This window comes from Onychomys torridus, chromosome 5 (assembly GCF_903995425.1).
Source record: "Onychomys torridus chromosome 5, mOncTor1.1, whole genome shotgun sequence".
Taxonomy (NCBI): domain Eukaryota; kingdom Metazoa; phylum Chordata; class Mammalia; order Rodentia; family Cricetidae; genus Onychomys; species Onychomys torridus.
This window is the reverse complement of record NC_050447.1, coordinates 41,723,397-41,745,652: the sequence shown is the minus strand read 5'-3', so window position 1 is coordinate 41,745,652 and position 22,256 is coordinate 41,723,397. Positions and strand designations below refer to the sequence as shown.

The 22,256-nt window shown below is 42.0% G+C and overlaps 1 protein-coding gene across 2 annotated transcripts in view; it reads left to right on the top strand.

Annotated features, from left to right (window-relative positions):
- Adamts18 (ADAM metallopeptidase with thrombospondin type 1 motif 18) overlaps positions 1–22,256 on the top strand; it is a 143,073-nt gene that overhangs the window by 76,418 nt on the left and 44,399 nt on the right. For both annotated transcript variants that reach the window (XM_036189116.1, XM_036189117.1), the window contains exons 10-13: positions 1,094–1,247; positions 12,066–12,161; positions 15,079–15,227; positions 21,073–21,245. In XM_036189116.1, coding sequence (XP_036045009.1) covers positions 1,094–1,247; positions 12,066–12,161; positions 15,079–15,227; positions 21,073–21,245 — 572 coding nt within the window. The remainder of the gene's footprint in view (positions 1–1,093; positions 1,248–12,065; positions 12,162–15,078; positions 15,228–21,072; positions 21,246–22,256) is intronic.

The following is a 22,256-nucleotide window of genomic DNA, read 5'->3' as shown; positions in this document are numbered from 1 at the left end:
TCAATAAATACTATAAATTGAGAACTCCATGTGTATTGAATTTCCATTATGAAGTTGCTCTAGTTCAGGGCTTTGGGTGGTAATGATAGCTGTAGCAGCAATTGGCATTACCTTCTCTGCTGTGGTAAGTACATTACATCTTCTTATTTGAGCCAAATAACAATCCCTATGGGAGTCTTCACCATTAAAGAGGTTTATGAGAATTATATAAAGTCATTGTGGATACATGGTTGATAGTACCTCCATGTCTGACTCCAAAGTTGCATTTAATATCACATACTAATTAACCTCTCAATGATAGCACAATTTGATTACATAAGTAAATGGGGGTAAGGTGATTATTTTTTAAATACCCATACCATGTTCTTAACACATCTCATTCAGGCATCCCTCAGGGAAGCTTTTATGCCTTATGCCCCTGATTCTAAAGTTTATTTTATGGGGTGTTTTTATTTTTACATAAGGCCTCCTGTGTGTGCCTAGGCTGGCCTTGAACATCTCATGTAGTAAAAGATGACTGTGAACTCCTAAGGCTCTTGCTTCTACTTCCTAAGTGCTAGGGTTCTAAGCCTGAAACAGTACACCTAGAACCTCACGATTCTTTGCATATAATTTTGTTTATAAAGTTTATTTGAAACAAAGTACATCTTGATTTCTTCTTTGCCCTATCTTTAAGAAGCATGATATCATTTAAACCCCATGAGGACAGATATCCTCTGTACATGAGCCATTTTGTGCTTTAGTGTCTTAAACTAATGCCTGCCCCACAGTAGGCTCTCAGTAAAAATGTCCAACGCTGTTGAATGAGGCTTTACTTATATTTACACTTCCTGTCTCCTACCCAATCCTAATGCACATTGGTTAGATGGCCAGAACTTCCAGCTCCCTATAAAACCCTTTATGACTGTATGCATTCCAGCCTTTTAGACAGGACTCTGTCTTTGCAATAAAATGTACTTTTTAACTCTAAACACATGCCTGTTTCTCTAAGCACATTCTATGTTTCTTTGCATGACTGCACTCGCAGAGGTAGTTTTAAATGGAAAGGTCACAGATGAGCAGGGCTGTTAATAAGGATGTGTTATCAATACAGTACACCACAGGCTGGCTGTCTGGTGGATGAGCCCAAGCAAACAGGACAGTATAAATATCCGGACAAACTCCCAGGACAGATTTATGATGCCGACACACAGTGTAAGTGGCAATTTGGAGCCAAAGCCAAGCTGTGCAGCCTTGGGGTTATGAAGGTATGTTTCCTCATGATTTCTAACTTGCATTAAGGATGTGCCATGTGCCTGTGTACCTACCAAAAGGATAAACATTTGGTTTGCTGAGGCCAAAGGTTAGCATCTGGGTTATCTCTAAAATGTCATTTGTTTGGCATGATAATTAAGTGGTAATTTTCCTGTCAATGAATTATCCGGGCTTATCCCCCATAGACTATGCATGCCTGGTTTAAATACCAGTTGTCTGTGTCCTTGGAAGAAAATCCCCCCCTTCTTAAGGCGGGCTTTATTCCTTGAAGCAAAGCTAAGAATGATCATTCGGGCTAATTATGGATATGTTGTCTTCATGTGCTTTTAAAGTGATGTGCTTAAAATCACCATTACATTAATAAGCACCATGTGCCTTTCATCGTGTATGAAAACAATTATAGCAGACACTCTCCTTGACACCAGAAAGTTGACAGTCTCTTTAATATTCCTAGCATGCTTTCTGCATTGACTCTTAGAAGCAAGATTACAGCAAAGATCAGTGAGAAAATACAAAATCTCAATGTGTAGAAATAAGAGAGGCCTTGTTGTGCTCTGTCAAAAAATGCATGTCTGACAACATTGCAGTCCCAACACAAATAAAATACTTTTAAAGTTAGTTTATTCCCAGCGTCCAGTGGAAAATGTTGAAGTCTTGGGTACTTGGACTCATGGGAAATAGGGAAGTTGGGAGCTTCTCCTTTCCCCCACTACTTCTATCTCCTCCCCCAACTGCTCCTTCTCCATCACCACTAGCAGCAACACGTGTTGGCTGCAGCGCTGCCGTACTGATTACCGCCACCATCATTCCCAGCAGTTTCTGCATGACCCTCTGTCCTACATGAGACATTCCACTGAAAGATTGATTGTATTTGACCTCCATCTTCAAAAACACTTTGAAGTAAAAGTTATTGCCCCCCTTCACCTACATCCCAGAGAAGGTATCCAGCTTGCCCAAAGCCACAGAACTCTTAAATGATGAAATCTAAACAAAACAAATCACCCACATGGAAGTTAAGCCTCTGCCTCCCCTTTGTTGGATACCAGTTTCCCTTAATCTAACAGTCCAACAGCCACTATCATAACTTGTGTGGTATCTCTGTAGTTTTCAAGCACATACCGCCTTTCAGTAAGTCAGCTCACCTACAAAATAGAAGTCCATTCTGGAGAAATAATATCTATCCAGTCACCAGCTCGATATGGAGCTATCTAAGTTAATGCAACTTAAAAGCATTGCTACTAAAAAAGCTAATCCACAGCTTCATCCTTTGGGCATATCCTTTGTGACACATGGGCATTATATTATGTATTACAGGTTTTTTTTTTTTAATGAGCAAATTTGCCTGTTAAACCACAGCATTAGGTGGAATAACCCGTTCACTGAGGAGAATCTCCTAAGCCTGCCCTTTGCTCACTTCATTCTGAGATCACTAGCTGTCTCAATCATCGAATATGTGCACATTGTAAGCACAGAGCTTGTAATAAGTATGGTTTCCTTTAGAAATACAAAGGAGTTCCTGAATGAGTCCATTCCACAGGGATCATGCCTGGTCTGTATCAGGCAGTAAGCAGGGAGTCAGTACCATACCATAATCATTTTCTGGTGCCACATCATATTTTTAAAAGATGGTATCTCAGCCTTAGTTGACCCTGGAAAGCATAGTGAAGGGAACTGAAAATTCTAAATGAAAAGAACTGAAATGATGAATGGCTCAGGGATTTCTGGGAGTCTGGGTTAACAGAGAGATGGTTTAAGATGCCAATGGATGGGGAAGGTGAGATTGATTGATGGCTCCTGAGTGTGGGCTTGTTTTCCCTGTGAACTAGCTTTTGGTGTTTTTCTGATATTGTTTACAACCTAAGTCATGGCCATATCAAAATAAAAAATATTTTCTAAACAATGAAGTCCCATTTTTAATTTTTTATTTATCTTTCAGGCCTTTATTGTGCTATTATTATTTTCTTTTTCTGCTGCTTCCCTTCAGTGTTCATCAACTTCTCCCCCTGTCGTTCTTCCTAGAAAGGCAGGCTTACATGGTAATTAAAAGTGTGCATGCAGGGCTGGAGAGACAGCTCAGGGTTTAAGAGTGTGTCCTGCTTTTCCAGAGGACCCAAGTTCAATTCCCAAACCTGCTCTGGGCTCCTTATAACTTCCTGTAACTCTAGCTCCACAGAATCTGACAGCCTCTCTGGCCTCTGGAAGAACATACATTCATATTCCAACAGACACACTTGCATGCACACATGTACACTCTGTGCCTTTGGGAGTTAGGCAGACCTGGGGTTAGAGTCTTATTCCAACTTTGCCTAGACTCTTGAACAAATGATTGGGCCTCTCTTGACCTACGTGTCTACACCCATAAGGAGGAGGTACTAGTTCTTCCCTGGCTAATTTGTGAGAATTGTTCTCTGGGTCCAGGAGCATGCTTCTGTATATGAGAGTTCCTCTTGACCTCTTCCTTACACATTCAGCATCACTGCCACCAGAACTGGACTTCTTCACAGAGGCAGAGGTGTCTGAGATGATTTTTGTTTTAACTTGTGCCCATTCTCCTTCTTCTAGTCTCAAATTTCACTTGCATAGCAAATAACACTGTTCTCTGTTCCTTCCCACGGTATTTGTATGGTCAGTCTGAGGGCTGTAACAAAAGTTACAAAAAGAAAGCTACAAAAGAAAAAAGAGGTTGTGTTAGGTAACAGTTTAGGGGGTGGTTCATTGGTGTTGCACTGATGTTGACTAGCTCTAGTGAAGAGTTGTCCTAACTGTGTCGCAATGTGGATGATGTCCATGGCTAAAGCATATATGTATGAACATATTCTCACTGCAAGTGTTAAGCCAGAAAGAGAAATAGTGGAGTCATGCCCAGGGTGGTTTTATCCTGCCCTACTCAGATGAGAATTAGTAGTTAAGAGTTTTCCTGCCTGGTCCACAGTCAGGACAAATCTCTCTCACCTGCCAGTCCCACAGTCGCTCAGACCCAACCAAGTAAGCACACAGAGACTTATATTACTTATAAACTGTATGGCCATGGCAGGCTTTTTGTTATCTACTTCTTTTATCTTAAATTAACCCATTTCTATTAATCTATACTTTGCCACGTGGCTTGTGGCTTACTGGTGTCTTTACATGTTGCTTGTCATGGTGGCGGCTGGCAGTCTCTCTCTGCCCCAGCCTTCCACCTCCCAGAATTCTCTTCTCTCTTGTCCTTCCTGTGCTTCCTGCCTGGCCACTGGCCAAACAGCATTTTATTTATATAGAGTGATATCCACAACAGTTGACTAGCTCTAGTGAAGAGTTTTCCTAACTGTGTCGCAATGTGGATGATGTCCATGGCTAAAGCATATATGAATGAACATATTCTCACTGCAAGTGTTAAGCCAGAAAGAGAAATAGTGGAGTCATGCCCAGGGTGGTTTTATCCTGCCCTACTCAGATGAGAACTAACCAGAGTTGGCAGGAGAAATACCTTAGTCCTTGTATGAAATTTCCTGGGGAGACATAAACACATTTCTCTGCCTTTCTCCCTTAGATAGGAGACTAACAACAGATCAAGGAGACCACTCCACTCAAGTCTAGCTTTGTGAGACAATGAGTTTCTTAGGTTTCCTTACAGGTGCATGAACAATTCAGAAACAGGGGTATCACACAACTGCCCACCCAGCATGGGCGTTCACATGGGAAAGCTGTGTCCATCCCTAGAGCTCTCTGAGCACCTTGGAGGATGCTTGGACAGTTGAAGAATCTCCCTGAGAAATTGGTTATCGCTTGTGTAACCTTGGAAAAGGGCCTATGGATCTCCCAGAAAAGTATGAGTTTCCTGTAGTTCCTGACTCCTAAGAGCCACCCTCCAGGAGGGAGTGTTTCAATTAGAAGGAAAGAACATCACAGTAACCCCTGTCAAGGGCACTCCTTCACTCGCCTAGAATCTTTTTGATAATGACGCCACTGCCCAACACTGATACACTGAAGACTAGGTTCCCAACATATAGGTGCTGGAGGTTCAAACTACACCCAGGGCAGAGCAGTGTTCATGAAAATGCATTAGTAATCTGACTTAGGGTTCCATGCCATTTAGACAGACCTAAAAGAGAGTTACCTCGCTAGCAACTGATGAGAAAAACATTCACTCAATGACTATGCACTTAAAAATGAATAGTTCCTGGCTAACCAAGGTGATTTGATGATGTTTGTTGGGAGATCTGAAACATGACACAGGAGTCAATTGATGTTTGTAAGCTGGTACCTTTCCCGTATTGAACATGAGTAGGACAAAGGGGATAGATACCTCAGAGTTGATTCACATAGCCAGGGCTCAGGCATCCATATTGATTGGCCCATTGAGAGAATTTGAAGCCAAATAGAAATTAGGGAAAAGATATTTGAATACTTGTAGCACAAATCTTAACAGGTCTTATTAATGAAGCAAACCCAGAGCCAGGTATTGGGGTGAACGCTAAAAGATCAGAGTAGCAGAACAAGGCACAGTTTCCTCACCTCGCCAATTTCTCAGCTAATCCTGTTTCCTCAGACTGGAAGCTTCTGTGTCCTTGTCCAAATCAATCTCAGCTAAACTGCTGCTAAAAGCTTACAAGCTTAACCAGCTCTAGTTCCTGGTCCTCACGCCTTATATACCTTTCTGCTTTCTGCCATCACTTCCTGGTATTAAAGGCTCTTGTTACCATGCCTGGCTGTTTCCATTGTGGCTTTAAACTCACAGAGATCCAGATGGATTTCTGCCTCTGGAATGCGAGGTTTAAAGGCGTGTGTGCCACCATTTTCTGGCCTCTGTATCTAGTGGCTGTTCTGTCCTCTGAGCCCAGATACATTTATTAGGGTGCACAATATTTGGAGAACATAATATCACCACATTAGTGAATGTTTTGGTGCCCTTCATTTCAGAGAACATTTATCTCAGGAGGCATTAGGATATGGGTGTATTTTCCTCTAAAAATTTGACATTGGGCTTAAAGAAGAGAGAATAAATAGAAAACTTCTAGAAGCTTCTCATAAATGAACTGTAATATATCACATCATCTTTCAATTTCTATTACCTTTCCCCAAAAGTCTACATCCCAGTTATATCATGCCCTTATACAGCTTCAAATATTCTATTTAATATTCCCTTTCTTGCATGTACAAGCCTTTGTCTACAGATTTCCCATTCTAGAATACTGCATAGCCTTCTGTGTGTCAAACCTGCAATCATTCTGTACTGTTAAAGATGTGGCCTGAGAGTTACCTCTCTTTCCCCCAAGGACATTAAAACAGTCCTTCCTCTGGGCTCCATCTTATGTATCATCATTAAGAACCTGTGATTAGAAAATTTCTTAATAAAGAAAAATGAAAAAAAAAGAAATGTTTAGGAAACATCTCCTTAAAAAAACAAAAAACAAAACAAAAAAAAAAAACCTTGTAATTCCACATTGTAACCATCTATGCATATTTCTTGCCCCAGTTCATGCAAAATCTGCTTGACTTTGTCTGACATAACAGTAGATCCTTTGTAGTTAATTTTTGGCCTCATAACAATGCCTGCTGTTCACTGTTTTAGGCATTCCCGTTTTCATAAAGTAGATTTTGCTCTCCTCCTCCCCCTCATCCTTCCCTTGGGGAAGCATGGGGTGATTTATGTGATAGAGCACCTCGGGCTGGAGAGATGGCTCAATGGATAAAGTTTGAGGACCAGAGTTGGATCCTCAGCACCCACTTAAAATCCAGGTTGTTGAGCATGGCAGCTAGCTTGTAATCCCACAGCTCAGAAGGCAGGGCAGGGGATCTTTGGATAAGTTGGCAGAACCAGTGGACCTTGTCTCATTGAGTAAGTGGCTTGAGGAAGATGCCCAAATTTGACCTTTGGCCTCTAAATGCACATGCACACACATGCCCCTCCACATTTAAACATGCATACACACTTATTCATATCAGACACACATGTGCATGCCAAAAGAGATGTCATCTGGGCATGCATACCACATTAGATTCCCAGCAGGGCCTATCTTTGTGCTGTTTGACTAAAGGACCCACATTTCTCTAACAATCTTCTAAAGATACCTTGCCTCTAATAGAGACTCTGGCTTTCCCCTCTGTCTGCAAAGGGGAGGTACATTTAGTTTAACACTGTAGAGACTGTGTTAGCAGAACACTTGGGCCACAGATTCAGCTGCACCCCTGTTTTCCTTCATATGTAATTTTTTTTCTGGGTCTCTCTTTGTCTGACTCCAGTGTCCCAGTTAAGCTACTGGTGGTGAATACATGGCCTAATTTATTGTTTACTTTGAACTCAACAGTAAGGGAATAGGAATTAAATAATCTAAAATTACACAGAGAGCACTAATAGAAAACAGTAAGGCCCAGGCTTCTGAGTCAACATGGATTGAATTCTTGAATGTATATTTTTGAATGAACTCTTTGAACACGGAGGAAAGATAACCATTGATTTATGTAGAAATAACTATGTATCTTTATGCCCATATTTTTACCCTTGAACCCAGTAAATCCACTCCAAGTGTTCTGACAGAAATCATAGAGATAGTTAGGACAAAAATGACTTATTCGGTAGTGCTCTTAGCTAAAGCTTAGTTGACAAGGGTCAAAGACTGGAGACAACCTTCAAAATGATCTTCAGACAATGACGCGACAAAAAAAATGTATTTATTTCATTAAAAAATAACTATACGCAAAAACATGGAGAAATAAAAAATACATGTTGAAAAAAATGCCATGAGTCCATTGGGTACAATGGCACTGTCCAAAATATAGGGAAAAGCACTAAAGTTGGCAGATATCAGCATGATTACCTCCAAGATGGATATTTCAGAGGGTGACACTAACGTCCTGTTTTGATTGTGGTGGTGTCTACAATGGTGTATACATTTTGTCAGAGCTTTGAGAACCATATGCTTACAATGGGTGCATATTATTGCAAATTACACCTCAGCAAACCTGGCTCTTAACGTGATGCCAATGACATGGTCTGGTGGTTGTTGCTTTTTAATTACTGCTTCCACTTAAAAGCTTGGGCAGTGAGATTAAACACAAGGTGTTTTAGCTCTAGCCTAGGAGAGATTTACTGCTGAGAGCACTTGAGTGTTCATCCGACATTCCCTGAGTCTCATTTTTCCCATTGCACACTGAAAAGAACAATTGTGGAGTCAATCAAATAATAGTAATAAGGGAAAACTCTTAGCGATGGGAGTAGGATTTTTGTTGCTTCTTTCTTTTCTTTTCAGTGCTGGATTGAATCTAGAGTCTCTTCATGCTTGGTAAGAGCTCTTCCTTGGCAGTGTATCCCAGCAGTGCTCCTTTTCATTATGGTTTTAGACTATTTTGTCAGAATCTCATGCATTTTTTGAAATAGAGTCTCACCATATGGACTAGGGGCTCCTAAAACTAGGTACAACAGGCTAACCTCAAACTCACAGAGCTCTACCTGCCTCTGCCTCCTGAGTGCTGGGATTAGTGTGTGGTACATTTTAGTTGAAGATTCCTCTTAAGAATTGCAGACTACTTACTACTAGTGAGGATGTTATCTAATTATACAATCAGTCATTTTAATTCATATATTAACATGTAAAAAAATATCTATTAAAGTGTGCCTGGTACCCTGCCCTTGAGCAGTGACACTATGTTAGGAAGGAGGATGGTACATGGAGAATATTTTAAACATACAGATTATTGGCAAAATGACTTTGGGATAAATAGGTTGAAGGTTGATTGCATGGTAGCTGATTAAATTTTAATTAGTAATGCTAGCATGTTGCTAAGTGGTAGAGCATTTGTCTAGCATGTGTGAAGCTCTTGGCATACACATACCAACACAAACTCACATACATGCACACACACACACACACACACACACACACACACACACACATACATGCAAGTTCTCAAAGGGAACTTTAGGCAGACTTGAAAATAATAAAGTGAGCCACTGTTAGGTATTCAGGTCTTTGGGGATATAGATAGAACAAAATGTGCAAAGGCTTGTGTTTGGAGCAATCTGGAGGTGCTTTCAGAGTGCTGCACCAGTGTGGATAGAGCAGCTGTAAGCAGGTGTGTGGTTAGTTTTAACTCTCAACTTGATACAACCTAGAATCATCTGGGGAAGGGAGTCTTAATGAGGAATTATCTAGATCTGATTGGCTTGTGGGAATGTCTATGGGGTATTATCTTGTTGTTGTTGTTGTTATTGTTTTTTGTTTTTTGTTTTTTGTTTTTCAAGACAGGGTTTCTCTGTAGCTTTGGAGCCTGTCCTGGACTATCTCTGTAGACCAGGCTGGCCTCGAACTCACAGAGATCCACCTGCCTCTGCCTCCCGGGTGCTGGGATTACAGGTGTGCATCACCAACACCCGGGTGGGGTATTATCTTGATTGTTAATTGATATAGGAAAACACAGCCCACTGTGGGGAGCACCATTCCCTAGTTGGGGGTCCTGATCAGTATAAGAGAGGAGAAAACCAGCTTGAAGGCAAGCAAACAATTATCTATTCATTGATTCTTTCCATGATCTGACGATGGATGTGATATGACTAGCTGCTTCAAGGTCCTGATATGCTAGGGTGAACTGTGACCTGGAATTGTTATTTGCAATTCAGCTTTCTTCCTCTAAGTTAGGAGTTTTATCACAGTCAAGGAAATAAAACTACAATAGCAAGAGTTAATCTGTAAGAGATGAGATCGGAGGGATAAAAAGGATTCAGTGACTGGCTTGGAAGGGGCCGAGAAGGACTCTGGATTTACTCTGAGCCAAGTGAGACAGCATCACGTAGCTTGAACAGAACTTACCATGAGCTGAACTGACTGATATGGAAGAATTCCTCTAGCTCATAATTCTGGCCAGCATAACTTTCTATAATGATGGGACTGTCCTCTGCTTTTCAATATGATTGCCACATACCATATCTGACTCTTGAAAGAGGCATGAGGTGTGACCTGGGAAAAAGTTTTATACAGCTACAGGCCATTGTATCAGGTAGTGCCCTGTTGAGTATTCACTGGGTAGGGATGGATCAAAACAGAATGGCTAGGCTTGTGATGAAGGGTATGACATTAAGGCACACACAAAGCAGCTGGGAACAGGGTGGTAGCACTGGGTGTGGGAAGCATTTAGATTCAGGAGATATTTTGAAGGTAAAGTCAACATGATGGTATAGATTTAGAAGTCCCAATGAGAGCCAGAGTATGTATACACTCTCTAGAACTTGAGTTTTCAGATGCTTTTAACATTTTCAACATGTCATATTTTACTAGAAGGAACTTGTCTTATGGAATATAACCAGAGAACATGGGTCAGCAAATGACAGGACCCAGGACAGCCAGCGTTGCTTAAATATGTGGTCTGGTTGAGGTGGGGGGATCATATCCAGGCAACATGAGACCTTAGGGGTCTCTGTGGTTATTTCTCTTTCTCTTAAATTATGACTTAAGTCCAGGTAATTATAGATAAGACAAAGTGGGATATACTGAAGGGGGAAAAGAGGGAGGTACCAGCAAAAGAGTGCAGGCTCCCCGTTTTGTTTACTTTGAAAGGGAGTTTTCTCAGAGGGTTTTTGTGGTCGTTAAAGCATGTCGTCGGCTATAATTACATTTGACTTCTGCGCCTCACCACAGGGGAAATAACATGTCCGTACAGCCTGTCTCGCTTCTCTCTGGAAACCCTGTGTTTTGCCTGCTCTTCTCTAGCTGTGCCTTGTCTCTGCCCTGTGGCTTGGCTTTGGCTGTGGTGTCTAGACCACCATCCCCCAACTACTTTTTCTACTTTCTTAAGGTCTCCCCCTTTTTTTCACTCTGTGCTGGGATCATTTTGATGGCCGCCACAGGCATGGGTCGTGGCTCTCCATCAGCTGTGGGAAAGAAATGTCTTTGCTCTTCCGAGTTATGGCTTGAGCTGAGTCTAGGATTGGAGAAGCTCAGGAGCAAAATGACCTCTGTTCCGAATGGATGGAAGAGGCCTCCGGCACTTCCAGAGGATTGACTTGAACTGTTGCTATGGAGACCTCTTGCTCCTCCAGTCTGACCTACTCTCCTCACATCTCCTCTTGCTCAGTAACGGCCTTCACCTCCAGAGTACTTGATATGGAAGCCCATGTAGACGACAGCCCTGATTGTGTGTGTTGAAAGGCTGTCTCCCAAGCCTTTAAAATTACCTCATAGGCCTAGTGTCAGAAATAAGTTGCCATAGTCCTAGAAAAGCACGAGGCCAAGAAAGTGATGACGATGGTGACCGTCATAACAAAGACATTAGGAACTGGGCGGGGGGGGGGGGTGTGGGGGGGGGGGGGGCAGGAACCTGTAGCTTCTGGGGGTTCTAAAACATGCTGGGGACACGGACTGAGTCCGAGTTGCTCGATTCCTCTTGATCTGTTCTGCCACCCAGGCTACGGTCACTGTCATCAGAAAACAAATCTCTTGGGCCCAGTGAGATAGCTCGGGTAAAGGTGCTTGCTTCTAAGTCTGATGACCTGAGTTGGATTGCCAGGACTCACGTAGTGGAAGGAGAGAACTAACTCTCACAAGCGGTCCTCTGACCTCTGCGTGTGTGCACTTAGGTCCAACCTGTCAGTGCTCTGGACATTAACCCACCCCCATCACTCAATACACATGAACATGCAGGCTGCACACAGACTTCCTGTTTACCTACTTACTACATCAACTTGCTTTGCTGCCACCAACTTGTCTTGCCTGGACTTTGAGGAGTTTATCTGATTGCATCCATCCCCAAATAAAATACAGCACCCCAAAACTTTGACTATTTGCATTTTTTGTGTATTATCAGTCTTACCCCCCACCTCTTTTTCCCCTTCCTTTCAGGATATTTGCAAATCACTCTGGTGCCACCGCGTGGGCCACCGATGTGAAACCAAGTTCATGCCTGCAGCAGAAGGGACCGTTTGTGGCTTGAGTATGGTAACTGTGCACTTGTTAGTCTGGAGCTCTAGAATGGTGTCATGGAGGTCACAGAACTGTGACTCTAGAATGGCACATTTTCTTGGCTGCATTTTTTTTTTCTGTCTTCTCTTAAAAGTAACCAGTATTAGCAAGCAAAGATTATAAAACAGAATTACAATATGTAAACAAGTTCATTCATTTGAGTCTTAAGTATCTCTATGTCACTGAACTAATAGGCTTCATTGCATGCTGTTTGTGTGTTAAACTTCATGTCCTATGAAAGAGTCCCAGGGGGCAGGTGTTCCCATAAGTAACAGAAATGTTTGTCCACAAACATTTTCATATTTGTTTCTGTTGTCTTTCCTTTCCCTAGTAGGATGTGGCAGGAAAAGGTACCCTTGGCATAACAATAATAAATGAAGCCTATTTAGCAAGTCCATTTGACAGACCACACTAGAATTTTAACACATAATGAGATGGTACAGGTTTGCCAGTCTCTGTCATGTGCTTTCTCCAAACACTCTTAACCTGGATAGAAGAACTGGTCATTTAAAGTGATTTCAGTTCCTTAGTGACTATTGAGTACCAGTATTAGGATGAGTCCCTGAAGATACAGAGATGAGACAAATTGAAAAGTCAGTCCTGTTCTTCCAAGAACCCATAGCAGAAGCTGCTGACTTTCACTGTTCTTCCAACATCTCTGTTGCCCGAAAGAAGAAAAACAAAACAAAACAAAACAAACATTGGTTGGTATTCAGTATGTACGTCCAATAATGGTAATAAGAGTATATACCAAGTGGACACCGGATCTTGTATTGAAGAAACTCGAGCAAGTACAGAAATAGAGGTAGAATGCAGACACATGAAACTAAAATGGGTGGAAGCCAAGTCCTTCCATCTCAATACGTGTGTGCAAGAAAGAGGAATGTCTATGCTGTTGTACCCTGAATTAAAGGGTTTTGAGGCAGGACACTGGGGCTCATTCTGTAATTCCAGCATTCAAAAGGCTGAGACAGGAGGATTGCCATGAGTTTGAGGTCAGCCTAGCTTATGTAGCAAGTTCCATGACAGCCTCTGCCAGGTAGTGAGATCCTGCCTAATAATGTCAATAATACACTTTAAAATGGACAGTGCAAGTCATGGCAAGTTGGCCATATTGACTATTTGTGAAACACTAGGGATATATGTGATAGATAAGATTATATGTGTATCTATTTAATATTTACATTTTATGTGTAGAATTTTATGTATGTATTGTTACTTGCATCTATATGTAGATTTCTGTAAAGTCACGTTTGTTACACAGATTGCAAAGACAGAGGAAGACAGTCGGCTAGCAGCTTGACCTACGACCAAGATGAATATTGAGATCATGGCATGATCTTTCAGTCATTCAATGATTGAAAGAGATGTAAAGAAACACATTTCCAACAAAGAAATTAGATTAAAATTAAGGCACATCAGGCAGTAATTTGTTTATAAGAAGCAGAATGAGCCCTGTGTAGGTGTGAAATCTAGACTCTTCTATGTGTGTTGTATTTGTGTCCCTGTGAGACTGAGCAAGTCAGAATTTCCCTACTAAGTTCTCATATGCAAAGTGGTCTTCAATTCCCAAATGCTTGAAAGGGTACTAGAAGACCCAGTACATACAGGTCTTCCCACTATTCTAAAACATCAGAGCAACTTGGTTTTCTGTTGGCTGCTGATGCTAATGAGACCATAGGCTGCTGCCTTTTGTCCAGTGTCAGCTCAGTAGAGGCTCCATGATGCCTAGTGGGAAAGATGTATGGTGGCAGCAGCCAAAACCCTCAGATGACTGACTGGTTCCCCACAGCATTGTGTAATTTCAAACTCTGAAATGGCAATTAACCCAAGCAAAAGAAAAGCTTAAAATAGAGGGATTGACCTGCTCGTTGCAAGAATTTGAAGAAAGGAAGACATATCACCAAGACAAAACTCACTGTCAACAAAGCCACGCCATGCACAGCCAAATGCATCATGGGGTAGGTAGGGGTGGTGAGGACTGTAAGTCAAATAGTCTCCCTGTAATTCTGTAACTGAACCCCACTTCTCAGCAAAACCTGCCATCCCCTAAAGCCCAACCCTTTGGAGCAAAGTGCCAAGGTTTTCAGGAAAGTGTGTGGTTCTACAAAGTCTTGCAGGACTTGCTCAAAGTGAACACACAGCAAGAAACAAAGCAATACTACCAGAGACCTCAACCCCTAGAGAAGGAGGAGAAGTAGGGAGGGGACTAGAAAAATGTGAATTTACTACGAAAGAAGACCTAACATGGGAGGCTACCAGAAAAAAAACAATCCTTAGCTACCTTGTGGGAGTCACAACCAAATGAAAGACTTGGACCAAACCCACCTAAGGTGATGAAGATCGCCAACCATCAGCGGGTCTGCAATGGGCACCTTCTACGAATGCAATTCGTTCAGACGGAAAGTTACTAATTTCATATGAGATTAGTATGTGGTGGGTAAATGAGGCAAATCACACGTACAGTTAGCTGTGTCTCACATCTGCTTTGATAGTGAAATAATCACAATGATCAGCTCTTGAATGCGTTAGAATTGTTCCATAGGTAGTTATTGTCTCCAAGCAACAAGGAGGCATCCTCGCAATTCTATCTGACTACTTGGGCCACACTGTATAGAACCTTATTTGTGTGTTTTCCCTACAGCATGTGCTTCTCAGCATGAGGGTGGGAAACACCACTTCTCTCTACAGGCAGCCTTGAAAATGCAGGCAGCAGTCATGCAGCCTCTGAGCATTCATAAAACACAGCAAACGGGGGCTCTGCCAGTGTCACACCTTGTCCCTCCTCCCTTCCCATTCCCCCTTTTCCTTTTTTATTGTGCAGACATTTGCCTCTCCCTGCACTTTCCCAGGTGGCCTCTGATGGGAACCCTGTTATGTGTTCTTTCTGCAGTGGTGTCGACAGGGCCAGTGTGTAAAGCTTGGAGAGCTCGGGCCCCGGCCCATCCATGGCCAGTGGTCTGCCTGGTCGAAGTGGTCAGAATGTTCGCGCACTTGTGGTGGAGGAGTCAAGTACCAGGAGAGGCACTGTAGTAACCCCAAGTAAGGCTCCAGGAAGACTTGACTTTTGAGTGGGAATTTCTTCCTTTGGGTTAAAAGCAACCAGCCAAGGTTTTCCTGTTTACACATGAAGGCTGTGTGTGTACTGGGAAATGGAACAGGAAGAAGCATGGTGGGTAGACTTCAGAACACAACAGAAGAGCCCCTCTGTGTGTATATATGATGCTTAAAGACTCCAGTCATCTCCTAACTTATTTCTTAACCTGAGCAAGGCTCTGCAGTTCTACACCTGAGCTGTTGTTCAGTTGGGAGGCTTGGGGAGTGGAAAGAGTGTCTCCCACAGAGGAACTGAGGCATGTAATGATTTGTACCTTGCAGGAATAGGCTTCAGTCCCTGTTGGTAAACCTGTCTGACTTCTCAAAAGATACCAGATATAAAAACACATGTGACATTGCTAATTATTGATGATGGATTTTAATTTTCTTTAAAAATAAAACAAAAAGCCACTATGAGAATTAAAAGCATTACAGTCACATGTTGAAATTGGCCTGTGGTCACCTTTAGGGACTCTGTGGTCCCATCATTATGGAGCCTGAGTCTAGAAAAATACAAGAGCATTTAAGTAACTTCAGAAGACTCGGATTCAATGTGAGGTGAATACTTACTATTTGTCCCGGTAGAAAGGGCCAAGGTCCTGGAGGTACAGAAACCCCAGAGAACTCACCTGCCCTTTCTTATCATGTGACTTGGGAAAGTCACTTGAACTCTAAACTTACATTTCTATACAAAATGGGATGTTTGATCCATCTCACAAGACTTGGAGGAATTAGGAATAGTATCTGTAAAATTCCTCAATGCCTGGAGAGGAGCCGTACACCTATAATCTCAGCACTCAGACTAAACCAGAAAGATTAAGGCTAATCTGGGCTGCATGGTGAGACCTTATACTGAGAGAGAGAGAGAGAGAGAGAGAGAGAGAGAGAGAGACAGAGACAGAGAGAGACAGAGAGAGACAGAGACAGAGAGACGGAGAGACGGAGAGATGGAGACAGAGAGACAGAGACAGAGATGGATAGATGGATGGACACCGACTGATCTGAAAGACAAGAAACATCCAATAGACACTCAGCAAAACGTTCTGAGGGTCATATGCTCTCATAGTCCTCATTTCAACCTCTCCAGGAGAATGGGGTCACCCAGTGTCACCCTAGATACCTGTGGAGGAAGTGGTAGTTGCTGTGTCATAACACTACCAGTGACCATAGAGAGTATGACAGGCTAAGAAGAGTGTGCTGAGACCCTGAAAACCAGGGTTAACTTTACCACCCATTTGGGGGATGGCAGCCTACAGAGGCTAAGCACACAAGCTGTGGAGCCCAACACGCTGACCCTGCTCTGACCCTGCAGTGCCAGCTGTGAAGCCACAAGCATGCGGTTCTCCCTTTAGCCCAGAGTCCTTATTTATAAACATGGGGTCAGGATGGCACAAACACCAGCCAAGCTGAAAGCTGTAAAGTACTCTGCAAGAAGGCCCTGCATGCCATAAGTATTGCAGGAACGCTTGGTGAGCTGAAAATCCAAACGCAATGAAATCAGAGTAAAAAGGAAACATTCTGAAGAGACAAATGGTACTTCATCTGAGTCAGCAATCTGAGTCCTATAAAAAGCTTTTCAATTTCCTTTTTCCAAAATACAAGGAGCAGGTTGGAGATAGTTAGACGGCGTGTGCCAGGCGCGTCTTAGGATATCTTATGCTGCTCTGGAACCAGCCTTCTCCCCACTTTCCTTCCTGAAGATTGACTCTGGGGCTTTGCACAGTCATGAAGTACCCTAGCCCTGAGCTAGCTCACTTTGCAGACCCCTTTTAACTTTTTATTTAGAGACGAAATCCTGTCTGACAATGAGTTCATTACCTACCTCAGGCTGGCCTTGAATTTGCAGTCCTATTTCCTCAGCCTCATAAATATCTGGGATTACAACCTATAGTAATGGCAGTAGTCCCAATAACCTAGAGCTTTTTAGATCTAGAATTATTGATGTAAATGGCTGCAAAGTTCTTGTGAGTTTATCTCTTAAAATTTATTTTGTTATTTTATGTCTCGTGTGTTTGTGTGTGTAGGGGGAGAGTGTGGCGGGGGGAAGAGAGAGAGAGAGAGAGAGTGTGTGTGTGTGTGTGTGTGTGTGTGTGTGTGTGTGTGTGTGTGTGTGTGTGCATCTCATGCATGTTTGTGCAGAGGCCAGAGGGCATTTGATTCCAGGAACTGGAGTTACAGGAGGCTGTGAGCTGCCATATGTGAGTGTTGGGTGTGGACCTCCTCTGGTCATCAGCAAGAGCAGAGTATTCTTAAGTGCTCAGCATCTTCCCAGTCCCAGGGCTTCTTTTGTACAATGCAGGATCAGCATGTATGACATCTTCCCACTTGATGCTAATGGGATTACTTTCTATCTCTTTACCCTCACATTACAACAAACAACAATTTCTTCAGGCACTGCCATATACCCTAAGTGAAGCAAAACATATGTTTTCCTAGGACTCCTTAGACTCAGTACCTGAATATAATAGGAGGAAGGCTTGGTATCAATTCCTGATTTATAGCAGATTATGAAAACCACACGTCTATACTTCACTTTAGCCAACATCCTGGACAGCACTCTTCAAAATCAGCGCTACTTTAGGTTTTGCAGCATGTTTCCTGGGTCTGGTTTTCATGCATGGCCACATTTTATATTTCTATAATCTCAATATTTTCCCGAGAAAGAAAAATATCACCTAACTTAATAGCTCTGGTAGTGGAGTGCAGGAAAGAGACCCATAGGATTTAAGTGAAAATCTTTCTCATGTCTATGGCATTGAGAACTCACCTTATGATAGATAACTGCTTGCAGAAATAGTGTGTATCACTTTTTAAGATTCCTAATGAAGAATTAATCACTTAATTGTTTCCACTAGGTGGAGTTTTGTTGTGTTAAGCAAGCTCGAAGGTAACTGGAATACTGTCTACTTTACCTCAGGGTGAAGCCACAAATAAACCAGTAGATGGTCAGTTAATCCCCACATGGCTGAATTAATTGTTCTAACCAGCTCTTAATTCTATTTGTTGGAGCAAAACTGCTTTTATTATCACCCTTTCAATTTCAAGTTACTGTTTTTTTTTTTTTTCTTCCAGCTAAGTTCTGCCATTTGGTTCTGTTGGTAGCTCTCAACTTAACCATTTTTATTTTCTCACTGGAGAAGCAGTGTAAGGTTCCCATTTCATCTACTGAACTTCTTCCAAGGATGTGTTTTGTTTCATAAAAGAATCAAGTATGCAAGGCTGATGTGTAGACTTACCAATGTGTTTAGCCTTGCAAGGGGTTAAAGGTCATCTGACTCCAGGACAGCCAACATCAAGCATGTGCGACTGTTTCCCCTGTCTGTAGTAGGTGTGTTTATTGCTTTGACATCCTGTTTTCTGTGGAGTTCCACTACACTTTAAGAGCCTTTCAAAATACATCTCTAGGAACTTTCTCCCAGACACATTAAAACCACCCCATCAGTTCCAACCCCATGTCATCCCATTATTTCACAGATGGGCAACCAAGGGAGAACAGAGATTCCACTAACAGCATCAGCACCTGCTTGGGTAAGACACTGACAATGGCAGATTCAAAGCAAGGTGCATAGTCTTAACTCTTTGACATTTCTCCTAGTTCCCTATCTATCAAATTATCACACTGTAACAGAGCTGTATTCCAAAAATTAACAGTGACATCCTGAGATACTCTAGAACATCCCTAAAACACAAATAATTAGAGACTATTCACTCCACTGCCACCTAGCCAGTGGAGTTTGGGAGAAGACTGGCGCTTCACAACAATCATTGAACTGACTCTGGGGCCCATTTTTCTAACCAATAATTCCCAGGCTCAATGATCAAAATCAGCAGGATCCTCTAAAAGGTGCACCAATTTCTTTGAAAGACATATACAACCACACTATGTGTTCTTATTGAAAGATTCTGTGGGTTTAGCTCAGTTGGTAGAGTGCATGCTTGTATGTATGAGAATGTCCATGGTCAGTTCCCAACACTGTGTAATCCAGGCTTGGACTACCTGAAATTGTATCATTCAGGAGGTAGATTCAGGAAGACCTGCAATTCAACGTCATTCTTGACTGTGCAGCAAGTTTGAGGTCAGAATGAGATACACGAGGCCCTGTTGGAGGGAGGGAAGGGAAGAGACAGACAGACAAAGAGAATAGAAAAGCATGTAAGTGAGAATGTAGAGGAAATCTTGCTATATGCACGTGTGTCCATATGTACATTAACAGCATTCTTGCAGGGATTGTAATAGTCATATAACCAACTGATATTACAAGCGCCTGTGGTCAGGTTGACCGATGCAAAAACAAATACAGTTCTACTTTATAATGCAATATTGTGTGCTGAGACTCTGCTTTCTGCCTCTATTTTTGTTTCTAATCCTAGAACTCTTGCCACGCTGCAAGGATGTTATGGGAAAGTTTTCTATTCACTTATCCAATCTTTCATGCTTAACAGTATAAAAATCCAGGTGTGGCCGTGCGGCTACATCATTCAGAAGGCACAGGCAGGGAGATTCTGAGTTCAAACTCAGCTTATACTACCTTTTGAGGCTCGGTCCCAGACTGAATAAAAGGCTGCAGGAAAATGTGGTGGATCCAGCAGTATTCTGTGACAAGCCTGGACTTCCCATGGAAACAAGGAATTTTAATCACATCCACGTATTAGACTTGAGTCCCCTCTCAGGTTACCTGTTGGTATCAGATTTTATATGAAGCAATCCTCAGTTGAGTTTTAGCTCTGGAGAAAGCCATGAGTAAGGAGAGCATAAGGAAGGGCTTTGTGCTGAGGAGGCATGTTGAGTGGTTAGTGTTTGGGGCAGGGTAGGCTGGGTGAGTGGTCAGTGTTTGGTGCAGGGTGAACAATGCTAATTCTCAATACAATTGCCCTTTTTCTTCACTTCTCCTCCTGGCTTTTGCAAATCTGAATCTACCCACTAAGACGTCTTAAGAGCTTGCTGTTGAGATTATAATTATTTATATTCTCGTGAGATTCTCAACTCTGGAAATCACTCGCTACTTCTCTTTGTACTTGGCAGGAAAGCAGCAAGTTACCAAAGTTAAAAAGCAATCACACTGGTGAAAAAGAGGTAGTGTCTCCCCCTCAGAGTGCAGAGTCAATTGGAATAAAACACCCCAGAACAGGAAAATAGCCAGAGTGCTAGCTCCAGGGCTGACAGAGCTGGCCTGGAGAATGTGGATCTTCCATGCTTTTTTTCCACATGCCATGGTCTTCATGGTAGCAGGTGCACCGGAAGTGCAGGAAGATGTTTAGACTATAATGAGATGGGGGTAGGGAGCCTAGAGATATAGGGTAGATCTGCATTTACAGCTTTTGAGACCAGTGCAGAAAGGTGTGTACAGATGGCACATACCTGTGGCAGAGAACATCTTACCACGTTTACAGAATCCCTGACACATGAAGTATCAAGAATACTTTTGTCATTGGTTGTTAAAGAAAGTTCTAGAACATAAATATTAGATCAGAAACAGGAAATGAGTTTGATTTTATGTGCCACTTACAATTTGGCATAGCAACAGCTGCCTGAAAGTATGATAAATATATTACAATTTTGAGGCCATATTAAATTTCTGTGAAAACAAAAAGAGGTCTGTGATTGATTAATTATGTCTGTATGGAAACAAGAAGGGAGTAGGCAAATTGCAGTGCATCTCTTTCCAATTATGTAATAAACTAGATACGACTGCCCATAGTACAATACTTCCCTCAATTGTCTATTCTTACATTATTGTGTGTGGCTGAGAGTGAAGTGTTTGGTTCTAAAATTCCTGAATTCTGTTTTTAGGCCTCAGTATGGTGGCAAGTTCTGTCCAGGATCTAGCCGTACCTACAAACTATGCAACATTAACCCATGTAGTGAAAACAGCTTGGACTTCCGTGCCCAGCAATGTGCAGAGTATAATAACAAGCCCTTCCGGGGATGGTTGTACCGGTGGAGACCCTATACCAAAGTCGAAGGTAACTCGGTCACTATGACACTCCTGCGTCTCTGTAGATAATGTGTAAACTCACAACACAGAAAGATCTCTGCCCATGTTAAAGAGTTGCCATGTTTATTTTCTATTCTCCAGACTTGTCCTGGTTCAGTGCTTCATCAACTTTCATAGGTGTTTATTTTGTCAGTCTTTTTTTTTTTCTTCCCAGAAGATACCTCTTGTCTGTGAGTAAAAGGACCTGTGTGTTTGGAATGGACTTATATTTCTAAATGTACCATTGACAGCTTGGTGATTTTTGTTTCCCAGAGATGTTAATTGAAATTGGTATGAGTTGTCCAGACTGAAAACTTGTGAAACCATATATGCCCCACAGAGACAGCATATTTAGGAAGGGACATGTGAAATGATTGCAAGTAAAGGAAGGTTTTTTTGTAAAAAGAACATATGTCTGTGCAGAGAGGGGGGGCAGGGGGAGAACAAAAAATTATACTGGTCTCTTCATATTTATTATAACAAAGTTATAGCTTATAGTTAACTTTTTAAACAATAACTGTAAATAGAGATGAGAGGGTGGTGTTTTGAGACAATGTACCATTCTTTAGCTCAAACTAACTTGGAATTTACTATGTATTTAGAAGGGACTATCTAGCTGCATTAGACTTTTTAAATTAATTTGTTTTTCTCTTGGGAAAATAACTAAACATTTATTTTAGTTGCCATGGAAAAGTTGGTATACTTTCTGTCACCCATGCTGGATGATCTGTCACTAGTCTAACTGTGTCTTGGCAATTTTTGTATTGTCCTGGCTTATCACTTTCTTGGTTGTGCCTCTTAGTTGCAGACATGCAGGAGGAGACAAGTGATGTTTCTGACAATTGATGGTCTATTCTAAAATGAAACTGTTACCAGTTGCCATTGGGAACTTTAGGGACCAGCCTCACCTGATGTTAACAGAAGGTAGCATAGCTTTAAACAACATATGCCTGGATGTTCCAGGAGTGCTGACTCTGCACTGAGGACTGTCTGTCAAAAG